Source organism: Henckelia pumila, chromosome 4 (genome assembly GCF_033568475.1).
Source record: "Henckelia pumila isolate YLH828 chromosome 4, ASM3356847v2, whole genome shotgun sequence".
Lineage (NCBI taxonomy): Eukaryota > Viridiplantae > Streptophyta > Magnoliopsida > Lamiales > Gesneriaceae > Henckelia > Henckelia pumila.
The window spans coordinates 117,754,388-117,767,576 of record NC_133123.1 but is presented as its reverse complement, the minus strand read 5'-3'; the positions used below and the strand labels follow the sequence as shown (position 1 = coordinate 117,767,576).

General features: G+C 38.6%; 1 protein-coding gene across 1 annotated transcript; it reads left to right on the top strand.

Annotated features, from left to right (window-relative positions):
• Positions 1 to 846: 846 nt before the first annotated feature.
• LOC140859784 (novel plant SNARE 11-like) lies at positions 847 to 11,481 on the top strand. Its single transcript, XM_073262339.1, has 10 exons — positions 847 to 1,234; positions 1,387 to 1,479; positions 2,186 to 2,279; positions 2,361 to 2,398; positions 3,420 to 3,508; positions 4,058 to 4,137; positions 9,831 to 9,887; positions 10,009 to 10,101; positions 10,189 to 10,263; positions 10,951 to 11,481. The coding sequence occupies exons 1-10, from the start codon at positions 1,158 to 1,160 to the stop codon at positions 11,038 to 11,040; spliced, it is 786 nt and encodes a 261-aa protein (XP_073118440.1). The 5' UTR covers positions 847 to 1,157; the 3' UTR covers positions 11,041 to 11,481.
• The last annotated feature ends 1,708 nt before the right edge of the window (positions 11,482 to 13,189 follow it).

Genomic DNA, 13,189 nt, shown 5'->3' with positions numbered 1-13,189 from the left:
AGAAACCGCGTAGTCGACCAAACCCAGCTAAGAAAGAGAAAGGGCAGCCAATGAAAATGCTTGGAATTATTAAAACAAATACGTCAGGTCAACTCAACTGAGAAATGCAAAAACAATTCTTCAAATTCAAATTATTACAAAATAAATAGTTTTTGTTCTATGTTTTGATTGGAATTGGAGGTCTCGAAGCAGGTCACTGGAGTGGATCGATCACAATCCACACCAACTCATTTTTAGGTGGGACAGATCGACTCACTTTACTTGTTTTACATGTCACGACTCACGACAGACCAACCAATGAGCTTAAATATAATTTGGTGGGTTAAAGTGAGCCGACCCGCAGCCTGATGAGGCGGGCTGGCCGTCATTTTGATGGGTGAAAATTAAAATTACTAATCCAACACACTGATTTTATATGACGGGCGGATGAATTCAACATACTTTATTTATTTGGACACCTTTATTTAGAAAAAAAACGGGTTCTCCTTCCTCTTATATCAATTTTTTAAAATGTAATTTTACCCGATTTTTTTTAATGCAAATATCTTAGCCTTGTAAAAAAAACTGTGGTATTATTAAAACCAATGAAAGAGTTGAAATTATTAACAAAACCTAATGTGTGTTAATTAATTTATGTTGATAAATTAGTATTTTAATGATTGTTACATAGAAAATAAAAGACGATAATCTCTTAATTATAAAAAAATAATTTTATGAAATTAGATATTTTTGTTTTTTTGTTTTTTTTAAGGAATTAGATATTTTTGTTTATTAGTAAAATGATGAAGTTAGTGTAAAGGTAAAGCAAGAAATACAAAAACTTTTCTTCAAATAATATAATATTTAATAAATTTTGGTGTGGTCTGTTTGAGGATCAAAATTTTGTCCGTAAATCACGAGAGCGCCAGCTCAGAGCATAGGTCTCTCCTTCTCCAGCAGATTCAATCCATTTTCAAACCATGTCCGCCGGAATTCCGACCTGCATTGCTCGGATCCGTGACGGTTATTGCATTGTCTGAAGCGCCAGCTCCAGTTTTCGCCATTTTTTGGTTTGAAATTTGATGCCTGTTGTTATTTATTTTTTAACGAATGTGTTTGGATCGAAGGAGGGTTTGAAGATTCTCGGATCGCTTTGGCTTTGATCGCTTTCTGAGGCGATGGCTTCGTTGTCTGCGGTGAGCGAAGAGCTAGCTGAGATCGAGGGGCAGATTTCGGACATTTTCCGAGCGCTTTCGTGAGTTTGTTTAATTGTTTGTTCCCTTGATTTTATGATAATGTGTCGTATTGTGAATGCGTAGGAAATGTTTTTGTGTTGGATGATGACTGGAAAGATTTTGCATTTTGCGCGTTGACATTTTGATCCGTGTCTTAAATTTGATAATGAAGGAATGGGTTCCAAAAACTGGAGAAGATTAAGGATTCCAATAGGCAGAGCAGGCAGCTGGAGGAGCTCACTGAGAAGATGCGCGAATGTAAGAGGTATTTTCCAGGATTTTGTCTTTTCCATTTTGCTGATGTAATTTTCTTACATGGTGATATGTGTTGGTATTAGTAGCTAACTATGATTGTGGTGACGGGCGTAATAATTGTCTTTTTTCTTGATAGGGGTTTTCATGGGTTCAAATGTTAATAAATGTTGACATGTGATATTGTGTTATGCTACATTTCTCTGAATATCAAAGGACAGATAGATCAATGGCCAAATGGTGATGGAACTATCTGTTCCCCATCTTAATATTAGGTTCAACTGGTCAAGTCACATAGAATGTGTCCGCTCGAATAATAAGGGAATTCTACACCATCTTTGCGGTGTATTCAAGAGTTGTTTGATTCAACTTCTATGCTGATATAGCCTCTCAGTGTTGTAAGTAATATTGGCATTGTGTTAGGAGATATAGTCATTATTTTGGATGTGAAGTAATTACGATAAACCTCTTGACCTTGACCTCAGTTTCGTGAACTATGCCATGACAACATTCTTGCCCTCTGGCGTGATGATTCAGAATGCAATTACACTCGAGTGTTACAAATTTATGTCGCATAACTTAGTTGAAGTTAAACAACTTCAAAGGAAGTGTTTTCAATTCGAACAGCTTAATTAGCTGATTGAATTTCACACGCATGCGTGTGCAGAAACAGATGTTTTAGTTTACAATGTATGATATTATCCTTTCTGTTGGTCCAGGCTTATTAAAGAGTTTGACCGAGAGATGAAAGATTCGGAGTATAAAAATTCCCCAGAAACAAATAAGATGTTGGCAGAGAAAAAACAATCAATGGTGATTTCCATGGTTTACACATTTAATTCATGCTGCGAATAGCATGTCTTTTCTAATGAATTTATTGACCTTTTTGTTCAGATCAAAGAGTTGAATTCATATGTTGCACTCAAGAAACAGTAAGTCTATCTGGAGTTATGATTCGCCAATTACACATATCTTTCACTCATAACTTTAGTGTATCAATGTTATGTTATTTTTTCTTCATGTATGCATTTTTTTTTGCTGAACTAACGTTTCTGAAAGCCTCAAAATAACTGCATATCATATGTCTTGAATAACATAATGTATGTGCTTCAATGTTTGTGCCTTTTTATTTATGTTTCCTATATATTTTTCCTGGAAAATAATCAGCTGTACTTTCTTGGAATTTATCAAGACAATAAATAACTAAAGGTGGTGAGATTGTGTCATATGTGCATTTGTTACCTTAAGTTTAAGAAGCCAATTAGCGAAGTGATGGATCTGTTGGTTCCCAGTACAAAGCATGTACAAAAAAGAGACTTGAGAAACCAAATAGATTTTATGTCGAAAAAGTATATAAACTGAAATAGGTCCAACCAAGGAACCAAATAATCTCTGTTCAAAAGTCTCATTTTGAATTGATCAAAGTTCTACAAATATCACATGAGAGTTGAAAAGCTGAAGCTTTAAGTGATTGTCTTAATGATTGTGATTACAAGTTGGTTGGAGTTAATATGATTATCTTAATAGAGTTATTTACGAACAAAAATTGCCATTTCAAAATCCTAGATTATGTTTGATTTTGTGATTTGAGTTTCCTGTAAAATATATTCTAGCAAATTTATTTGAAAAATGAAGGATATTTTAATGTATGTTTGGTTTAATTATCCGGATAAAACATTGTTTACGGTCGATGTCATGCTATTTTCTAGCAGCAGTGAAAACATCGACATATATATTTTTTATCATAAAAAAGTTTGCATTTTATAATAAAACTTTTCTGTCTACAAATTTTCCTTTCCTTTGTGTTTTTTTCTTTTCTTGTTTTTTTGTGGACGGTTTTCTGCCTAAACATGGAAACTATTTGTGTTGATTTCTTCAGAGGCTAGCTCTCTCTCTGTGGTGAAGAAAACATCATTTCTGATTTATTCAATAATTTTCTCACTGATTCTCTAGGTATGCAAGCAATCTTGAAAACAAGCGTGTAGATCTCTTTGAAGGACCAGGTGAAGGATTTGCAGAAGACAATGTATTGCTCACATCAAGTAAGCAATGTTCAGCAATATAGTTGAAATGATAGATGCTCTATTATTGCTTATCAACATCATGATATATGATATGCCGTAGTGTAAAATTCTGCAATGTGCAATGACTTCTTTTGGAGGCACTGTGAATAGTATTCATTTGCTTATTCTGTCTTCTACACTTATGTGTTAGCTAAAGAAGGGTGGTTGCATGGATGAGTAGAAAATATAAATAGATAGGTGGTGCAAACATATCGCTTTTTGGCACCATTTTATCATTATTCGTTGAGAAATCGAGAAGAGGATGTAGAGTGAATATAACTTGTGCCTGTTTCCTCTTTAGAATGCACTTCTTTATTGCAGTTTTCTGATCTGATGATGTGTTACTCAGGAAATGAAATAGTCTTTGGGCCACAGTGGTTTGGCTTAGTGTTAGTTGTCTGCCACAAATTTTGATATGGAAAATATACCAAAATTTGGAAGCTGGGAGACACTTTGATCATAAATGTTTTTATATGCGTTATATATTCTGTTATTAAGAATCTTCTGAAGGTTGACATAATGTTGTAGATATGAATAATCAACAGCTAGTGGATCATGGAAATCATATGATGGATGAGACTGATCAAGCAATTGATAGAGCTAAAAAGGTTAGCGCATTTCGAGAATGTCAACATGAAGAAAATCACTTCTCTTTCTGGAAGTTCTTTCCCATTATGCAATATCCCTCACCAGCTCTGTAGAATTATATTTATTCAATGTAATGTTCTCTAGCATCTTTTTTTTTCTTTTGATAAGAAACAATATTATATTAATTACGGGAAAGCTATTGTGTCTTTAGAGTTAGTAGTGCTCTATAACCAACTTGTGCAAGGCATTAGTTTGATTTTGTTGAAAGCCATATATGAAGCAGCCTTTATATGAGGTTTTTCTATGGAGCGCCATAAAAAAAAAAGGTCATTTCGCTATGAAAACATACCTCGCATACAAGTTTATATACACCTAAATGTAAGTATGTGCTTTCACTAATCACAGCAAAATTGAATCTTATCTAAGAGTTATCTTGAGCCCATACGCGATGTATGCTGCTCGATTTCATTTCATCCACAAGTAGTTTATTAAGGGGATGCAAGTGCTCAATGCTTAGGAAGTAGTCTTACCAATTAGGACTCTGTTATGAACCTGTGAAGCGGATCTAGTTATAGGGCGATGGAGAGGTAGGTCGTTTAGATCAGTGATAGGTTTATGGGTTTTTCTGCCTTGCTTCCCTATTTTGAATGAATATAGGGGCTCGTTTCTTGAGAGAACCCCTCGATCTCGTGCAGATTGGATTATTTGGAATTCAAGATGCTCTCTTTATTCATCCATCAGCAATTTAAATACAAAGGAAAAGCCACTTATTTAGGTAAGGCGTGGCTTACTGCATAATTGAATTCTGAAATTATGCCATATAAGGCTTAACAAGGAAAGTAGATAAAATCAATATCATAGGATCTTCTACTGTCTATTCTTGAATTTCCCATGACTGAACCGTTGGTAAGTTATGTCATTGGGCTTTGCTGCTTGACCCATTTGCATGATGGGCTGAATGGCAAGGTTTGGGTCCATGACATCTGTCCCCCCTCGGAGATCGTGGTTGTTCTCAAGCACGAAAGAAGGAAATCGTTCAGTGAACATCTCTCTGTCTTCCCAAGAAGCTTCAGCTGGGGAGAGACCCTCCCAATGCACTAAAATTTCAGACCTGCCTTGTCGCATGCGGTTGTCCAGGATGGCCAGTGGTGAGAGCTGAAACTCAGTTGAGGAAGCTGGAGGCAAGACTGGATTGGAGAAGGACCCGCCTTTGAACTTTTTTAAAGTTGAGACATGGAAAACAGGGTGTATTTTGGAATCTGCCGGTAGCTGAAGTTTGTATGCTACCTGTCCCACCTTTGCTAGTACTTGAAATGGACCAAAGTAGCGAGGAAAAAGCTTGTTATTGCTGCGGGATGCAATACTCTGTTGTCCGTATGCTGGGAGTTTAAGGGGAACCGAATCCCCTATTTCAAAGGCGACGTCTCGATGTTTTGCATCATAATTCTGTTTCATGACATTGCGTGCTTGTAAAAGACGATCACGGAGCTGGTGTAGGATCTGGTCACGTTGATGTAGCGCATGATCAGCAGATGCAATGCGTGCTTGGCCTGGTATGTAGGACGAAAGGCTAGGGGGTTTGCGACCATAAACCACTTCGAAAGGTGTGGCCTTGAGAGTAGTATGGAAGCTAGTATTGTAGCAAAATTCAGCCCATGAAAGCCACTCGAACCATTTATGTGAATGATCCCCTGTAAAGCAGCGTAGATACATTCTAAGATGCGATTCACAGCCTCAGTTTGTCCGTCGGATTGAGGGTGATAGGCTGAACTGAAGCACAGTTTTGTTCCACGTAACTTGAAAAGTTCCTGCCAAAAACCACTTGTGAAGGTGGCGTCCCTATCGCTGACGATTGTTTCAGGTAGCCCGTGGAGTTTAAATATGTTGTCAAAGAAGAGTTTAGCCACCGAGACTAGGTGACCCCGATAAAGTGGCCATATTTTGAAAAACGATCAACAACCACCAGAAGAACATTTTTTCCTTGTGAACGTGGTAACCCTTCTATGAAATCCATTGAAATATCCGTCCAAGTGTGGTGAGGAATCGGCAATGGTTGGAGGAGTCCCGCTGGTTTCAAAGCCTCCGTTTTGTTGCGCTGACAGATGGAGCAATTAGAGACCAATTCCTGAACTTGTCGCTTCATGCCTGGCCAATAAAAGTCACGGCCCACGCGATGGAGAGTACGCTGATAGCCCTCGTGGCATCCCTCGTGTATCATTGCAATGATGGGTGCTGTTAGAGCTGAGTGTGGTGGAAGATAAATCTTGGATTTAAATCTTAAGATACCGTTTTGGAGATCCCATGGTCCTAACGCTTCACCATCATTTATTTCTTGAATTATGCGCTGGACATCAGAATTAGTGGAATGTGCCTCTCGGATGGCTGCCAAAAAGTCCCAGTGAGGTTTGGAAATGGCCAGCAAGCAACCTTCATCTTCGTGTTGCCGTGAGAGTGCATCGGCTACTGTATTTGATTTGCCCGCTCGATATTCCACTTTAAAATCATATCCCATTAATTTGCTTATCCAATGTTGTTGAGGCGATGTCGAGATGCGTTGTTCCAGCAAGAATTTGAGGCTATAATGATCGGTGCGGACGATAAATGAGCTTCCCCAGAAGTAGGAGTGCCAATGTCGCACTGCCTTGGTGAGCCCGATCAGTTCTTTTTCATATGCGGGTAGTTTTCTATGGCGTTGGGCAAGTGTATTGCTGAAAAAAGCGATGGGTCGGCCTTCTTGTTGAAGAACTGCCCCAAGCCCAGATTCTGATGCGTCGCATTCCACTATAAAAGTGACAGAGAAATCAGGAAGAGCGAGCACAGGGGTAGACGTCAGCGCCTTCTTCAGGGTTTCGAAGGCACGAAGGCTGTCTTCCGACCATGAAAAGCCATGTTTTTTCAACATATTGGTTAATGGAGCAGCAATAATCCCATAATTTTGTACAAACTTTCGATAATAACCTGCTAACCCAAGGAAGCCACGGAGTGCTCGAACAGTCATGGGCTGAGGCCATTGCATAATGGTTGTTATTTTTTCTTCATCCACATTTACTCCTTCTTTGGAAACCACATGTCCCAAGTAAGATACTTGTGTTTGAGCAAAAGAGCACTTTGAAGTTTTTAAGAATAAGTGTTGCTGCTTCAGAATGGCAAACACTACACGGAGGTGATGCAGATGATCCTCCCATGTTGCACTGTAAACTAGGATGTCGTCAAAGAAGACCAACACAAATTTCCGCAAAATTTTGCTAAAAATTGCGTTCATGAGTGCCTGAAACGTAGAGGGGGCGTTGGTAAGCCCAAACGGCATGACCAAAAATTCAAAATGGCCATGGTGGGTGCGGAATGCGGTCATTTCGATACTCGCGGCATCCATTAAAATTTGATGGTACCCGGAACGTAGATCCAGCTTGGTAAAGTACTCCGCGCCATGAAGTTCCTCAAGTAATTCCTCAATAACTGGAATCGGGAACTTGTCCTTCACTGTTTTTGCATTCAAGGCTCTGTAGTCTATACAAAAGCGCCATGAGCCGTCAGATTTCTTAACCAGCAGAACGGGAGAAGAAAAAGGGGATGAACTGGGCCGAATAATTCCTTTTTCCAGCATTTCGGTACATTGCTTCTCTATTTCATCCTTTTGTGCGTGTGGATATCGATAAGGCCGGACTGCAATTGGATCTGTCCTGTGGATCTGTCCTGTGTTCGAGGACAATTTTGTGGCTAAATCCGCGGGATGGGGGAAGTCCTTGGGGTTCCTCAAATAGGCTGTTGTATTCCCCTAAAAGATGCTGTAATTGGAAATCACGTGTACCTTCTGTGAGATTGGCTGAGAGATTTCTGGTTGTAGATGTAAAGGTTGATTCTCCTTGCCATGTAACTCGTTCTCCATCCCAACAGAATTCCATCGTCATCCTGTCAAAATCCCATGTAATGCTTCCCAGCATTCGAAGCCAATTAACACCCAAGACAACATCAAATTCTCCCAGAGTTAGGACAAAGAAATCTACATGGAATAGATGTTCTTCTAGCTGAATGGGCACTGCCAAACACACCTCTGCACAGTGGAGTTGTTTGCCATCAGCCACCTTAACTGATAGATTTCCTTTACGTGTGATTTCCAGCCCCAACCGTGTGATCAACGTGGAATCCAGGAAGCAGTGGGTACTCCCTGAGTCAATAAGAACACGGAGATTTGAAGATTGGATACGCCCCTTCACTTGCATGGTCTGGGAGTTTGGAACTCCTGAAATCGCATTAATAGAAATGCCCACAGTGTCTGCTGCCTCTTGTTTATCCTCATCTTCAGCAGTGTCATCTTCAATTACCTCGAGGCGGAATAATCTCTTGCATCGGTGCCCTGGGACGAAGAGTTCGTCACAATTAAAACACAACCCCCTGGCGCGCTGCTCCTCCATCTCGGATCTGCTCAACTGTTTGATGAATGATGGACGATTGGCTGTGGATTGGGGTCGCCTTGCAGTGGTTGTGAATTCGGATCGTTTGGTTCCTGGACGTCTATTATACAAACGGGCCAGGCCCATTGCAGTTGTTAAATCCTTGGGCTGATGAATTTCTACCTCTATTGCGATGTGATCTTGTAAACCGCTGATAAATATGGCTACTTCTTGTTCGCTGTTGAGAGAAGAGGCTCGGGCAGATAATTGTTCGAATCGTCGTTGGTATTCTTCCACAGATCCTGTCTGACGCAATTTGGATAATTCTCCCAGCTTGTTTGAGCAAATTGGGGGCCCAAACCTAAGGTGGCAGTATTCTTTGAAGACTTCCCATGTGAGACTAGGGCGGTCGCGTTCCAGTTTCAAAAACCAAAGTTGAGCGTCTCCTTCGAGGTGAAAAGATGCAAGGCCCACGCGTTCATCTTTCGATGTATGTTGATGGCGGAAGAAGTGCTCACATCGGCTAATCCAACTGAGAGAATCAGATAAACCATCAAATCTGGGGAAATCTATCTTGGAATATTTGGGAACAAATTGTTGCGTTCCTCCATTGTCATTAGTTGTGCGGTGCTCGTGGGATTGTGACCCCGAAGATCCATTATTTCCCTTGCTATCGGTGCGGCTCATGGACATCTGGAGAGCGGCTAATTCATCCAGCCGATGGTCCAGGTTTTGTTGGCGGCGATCTTGTTCTTCGATATTGGCCTTGAATAGATTGACAAGGCTCGTAATCTGCTGCTGGAGTGTCTGGAAATCGCCCATAACGCTTGGCTTTGATACCAACTTGTTATGAACCTGTGAAGCGGATCTAGTTATAGGGCGATGGAGAGGTAGGTCGTTTAGATCAGTGATAGGTTTATGGGTTTTTCTGCCTTGCTTCCCTATTTTGAATGAATATAGGGGCTCGTTTCTTGAGAGAACCCCTCTATCTCGTGCAGATTGGATTATTTGGAATTCAAGATGCTCTCTTTATTCATCCATCAGCAATTTAAATACAAAGGAAAAGCCACTTATTTAGGTAAGGCGTGGCTTACTGCATAATTGAATTCTGAAATTATGCCATATAAGGCTTAACAAGGAAAGTAGATAAAATCAATATCATAGGATCTTCTACTGTCTATTCTTGAATTTTCCATGACTGAACCGTTGGTAAGTTATGTCATTGGGCTTTGCTGCTTGACCCATTTGCATGATGGGCTGAATGGCAAGGTTTGGGTCCATGACAACTCCAAACATCACGTGGAATGCTTTCTTGGTGGCAGGTTGTCCATGATACGATTGACGTAGGAACAGAGACGGCTGCAGCTCTTAAAGCTCAGGTGTGTTATTTGAAATAGAAGCTCGGATTTCATGAAATTTAGTTCAATATGGGATATGACATCAATATTATTCCTCCAAACATTTGTGTTCTGATTAATATTCTTAATCATATATGACTAGACTGAACAAATGAGCAGAATTGTTAATGAACTGGACTCCATCCATTTTTCCATCAAGAAGGCGTCACAGCTGGTCAAGGAAATCGGTAGGCAGGTCAATCTCTGAAATAAACATCATCTACTGTCTAATGTCCCATGTTTATTATTATACATGTTTTACCAACTTTAGTTTTTGAATTAGGTTGCAACTGATCGGTGCATCATGGGACTTCTGTTTCTTATTGTGGTTGGTGTCATTGCTATCATTATAGTAAAGGTTCGTTCTCTGTTTAATTTCTGTTAATTGTAAACCCCTGTTATATTCCATACATGCAACATATGCTATGATACAGACTTCTTATTCACCCATTGATGGAGTCAATACCGTGTAATCATCCAACTTTAACTAACTGTACTCGTAAATGATTCTTGTTGTGAAAGTGGTCTGGAGCAGGAGTATTCTCCGCTGGAAGACTCAAACTTCCCGAAAAAGCTTGATATATTTTAATGTAATGTAATTGTCAAATGTTATATATGATTTTAAGATGCTTGTGCGTGCTTTATATTTTGATGCTTGCCCTGAATTAAATCTGAAATCGTCCATTCTCCCAGTATTCAGCAAATACATGTATCTGATGTTGAAACTTCTGAAACTAAATCTCCACAAATTAAAATTTTTGCTTACGAACTATGAAAAAAATGCTATGCAATGGAATCTATGTTGGGACACAAAATGAGTTAATTTCACATATGTAAATGCGGAAAGAAGAATTAGGGAATGAACTTGTAGGTTTAAGAAAGGTTCTTGGATATAGGGGAAGAGGTGATAGACGGTCTTGGCGTAGTAATACCATTTGGTATCCAAATACTTTCTTTCTTTCTGGTTATATAGGAAATGCGTACGCCATTATCAGTTGGACATTTTCAATTCGTTTCTGAGATAACATTTGTGTTGATTTATCAGATTGTCAACCCAAATAACAAAGACATTCGAGACATACCAGGGCTAGCTCCTCCTGCTCCTACACGTAAACTACTTTGGAATGCCCACTGAAGTGTGAGCGCAATTCTAAATTACAGTTTGCTTGAGTATTTCGGATGGAATGCTATCGGGGGCATCTGGTTATACCACAACAGATTAAATTGAATTTGCTTGATGATCCGACTCCACATTGCAGATTTTTTTTGGAAGTGGCAGCTCCGATGTTTGTAGCACACTAAAATGATGGAATTGGGAATTAATTGTTTGTGTACCATATATCTTTTCAAAATTTAAGTTAATCCAGCATTTGGATGAGGAAGAAATAAGAATTGATGTATTCTGGTGTTGGCATTCTTTTTAAATGTATTGTTTGTTTTTTGAAAGGGGAATCCGTTTAGCTGATGTCTTTTGCAGTATGATGTGTATGCTCCTTTATATATATATTGACTATTGTACTTGAGTCCACTTTCGAGTAACAATGTACCCTTTCCGCCGTAATATTATTGTTTCAGTGTTTGAAGTCTGGTCACTTTTCCAAGATTAGTTACATTTTTGTCACGACATTGTTTGGTTACCCACCAAGTTAGATGGATGATCCGACTATCCGTCAAACCCAGGATCAATGCTCTAAAGTGCCAGCCACTTCGCCATACATCCGGTATCGGGCGCATCGACAGTTCCGGTGTCTTTCTACTAGATTTTTCAAACGTTTCATGTATAACACAACACCACAAGAATGACTGTGGGCACGTTTTAAAGGAGGAGATTATTCTAATATAAAGAGTATTTCTTGTATTTCTGAACCTCTTTTATCTTATACGTTGGGAAAGAACAAAATGCCGTGTATTTCTTGAACGGTAAGCGGTAGGGATAATTCATTAAAATATCTCTCACGTTTCAAGCGAGTCTTAATTATGTATTTAATGTTTTTCCGGTGTGGTTGTCGGTTTATATCCCTCATATTTTGTATTGTGTCCCAAATCCGTCCCCACCTTCAAGTCTTCTATTACTGGTTGACAAAATTATCACGAGAGTTGCACGTGAGGATTTTTTCTCGAATTAAAATTCCAATTCTAATCTATTCAACTCTAATTCCCAAATCGCTCCATTTTTTCCTCAAATTATCTCCAATTCTCTCTGTCATCACAAAATTATCTCCAATTTTGGATAACGTGAATTAGATCATGAAAGAATTTCAGGCGAATCCAGGTGATAAAACCCCCTTTTGCGGATGGTTTTTTGCCGCTTTCCCCAGTTTTACCGTCGGTGGAGCCGTGGAGGTGATGGTGTACGGCGGTGCAAGAGGTGGCGCGTACGTCTGTGTCTCTATGCTACGAAGGGTAATTTCATGACAGCTTCTAAATCATGTGGGAGATGTTTTGGTTACAGATCTGAATCCAAAATGGGTCATGGAAGACACCTTCAATGGCGTGAGGTACCCACGTGAGGAGTAACGAATGAGGCGATTTGGGAATTAAGGTTGAAGAGAATAGAATTCAGCTTTTAATTTGAGAAAATATCTTCATGTGCATTTCTCGTGATAATTCCTTTAACCACAAGCATCAGACTTAACGGTAAGGACGAAACTGAGACACAATGCAAAACATGAGAGATATAAATGGCCCCGAAAAATATTAAAGACATAATTGAGACTTGGTTAAAACTATATGGATATTTTAATGAATTATCTCATAAGCAGTACGTGTAAAACACTATGAGAATAATCTAGGCATGACTTTTAAGTTATATGATCTATTACTATATATAAAGGAAACTAATACTAACTTCAATTTTCAATATATGGAATATCACGTCCAATTATTTAAAATCAACCGTCTCCCTATTTTTATTATCTATTAATAATATTATTATAAAAAATAATATATATATATATATATAGGAAAAAACATGTACGATGAACGTGAAAAAGTTATAATTAAATATATGTTTATTAATATCTAATACATAATATAAAAGAGATATTTGATTGACAATATCAATTAAGAAACAAAATGGTGGGGTAATAAAGTTAAAAATTAAGGGTACAAAATAAAATTCACAATTCAAAATGATATATTATATGTATGTTAGATATATAAACACAAACTATATTATATCACACACGCAATGCGTGTACTTTGCTGTTAGTATATTTTACTATCTATTAAGGGTGGACATACTAGAATAACTAATTGGTGTCTTGGTCTGTTTTTAAAAATAT

What these genes read in the sequence shown, in the direction of transcription:
- LOC140859784 (XM_073262339.1), top strand. Translation starts at nt 1,158, where the DNA reads ATGGCTTCGTTGTCTGCGGTGAGCGAAGAGCTAGCTGAGATCGAGGGG. An exon ending in AAGATGCGCGAATGTAAGAG is followed by an intron (nt 1,480 to 2,185) that starts GTATTTTCCAGG and finishes CTGTTGGTCCAG; the next exon opens with GCTTATTAAAGAGTTTGACC. An exon ending in TTGCTATCATTATAGTAAAG is followed by an intron (nt 10,264 to 10,950) that starts GTTCGTTCTCTG and finishes TTGATTTATCAG; the next exon opens with ATTGTCAACCCAAATAACAA.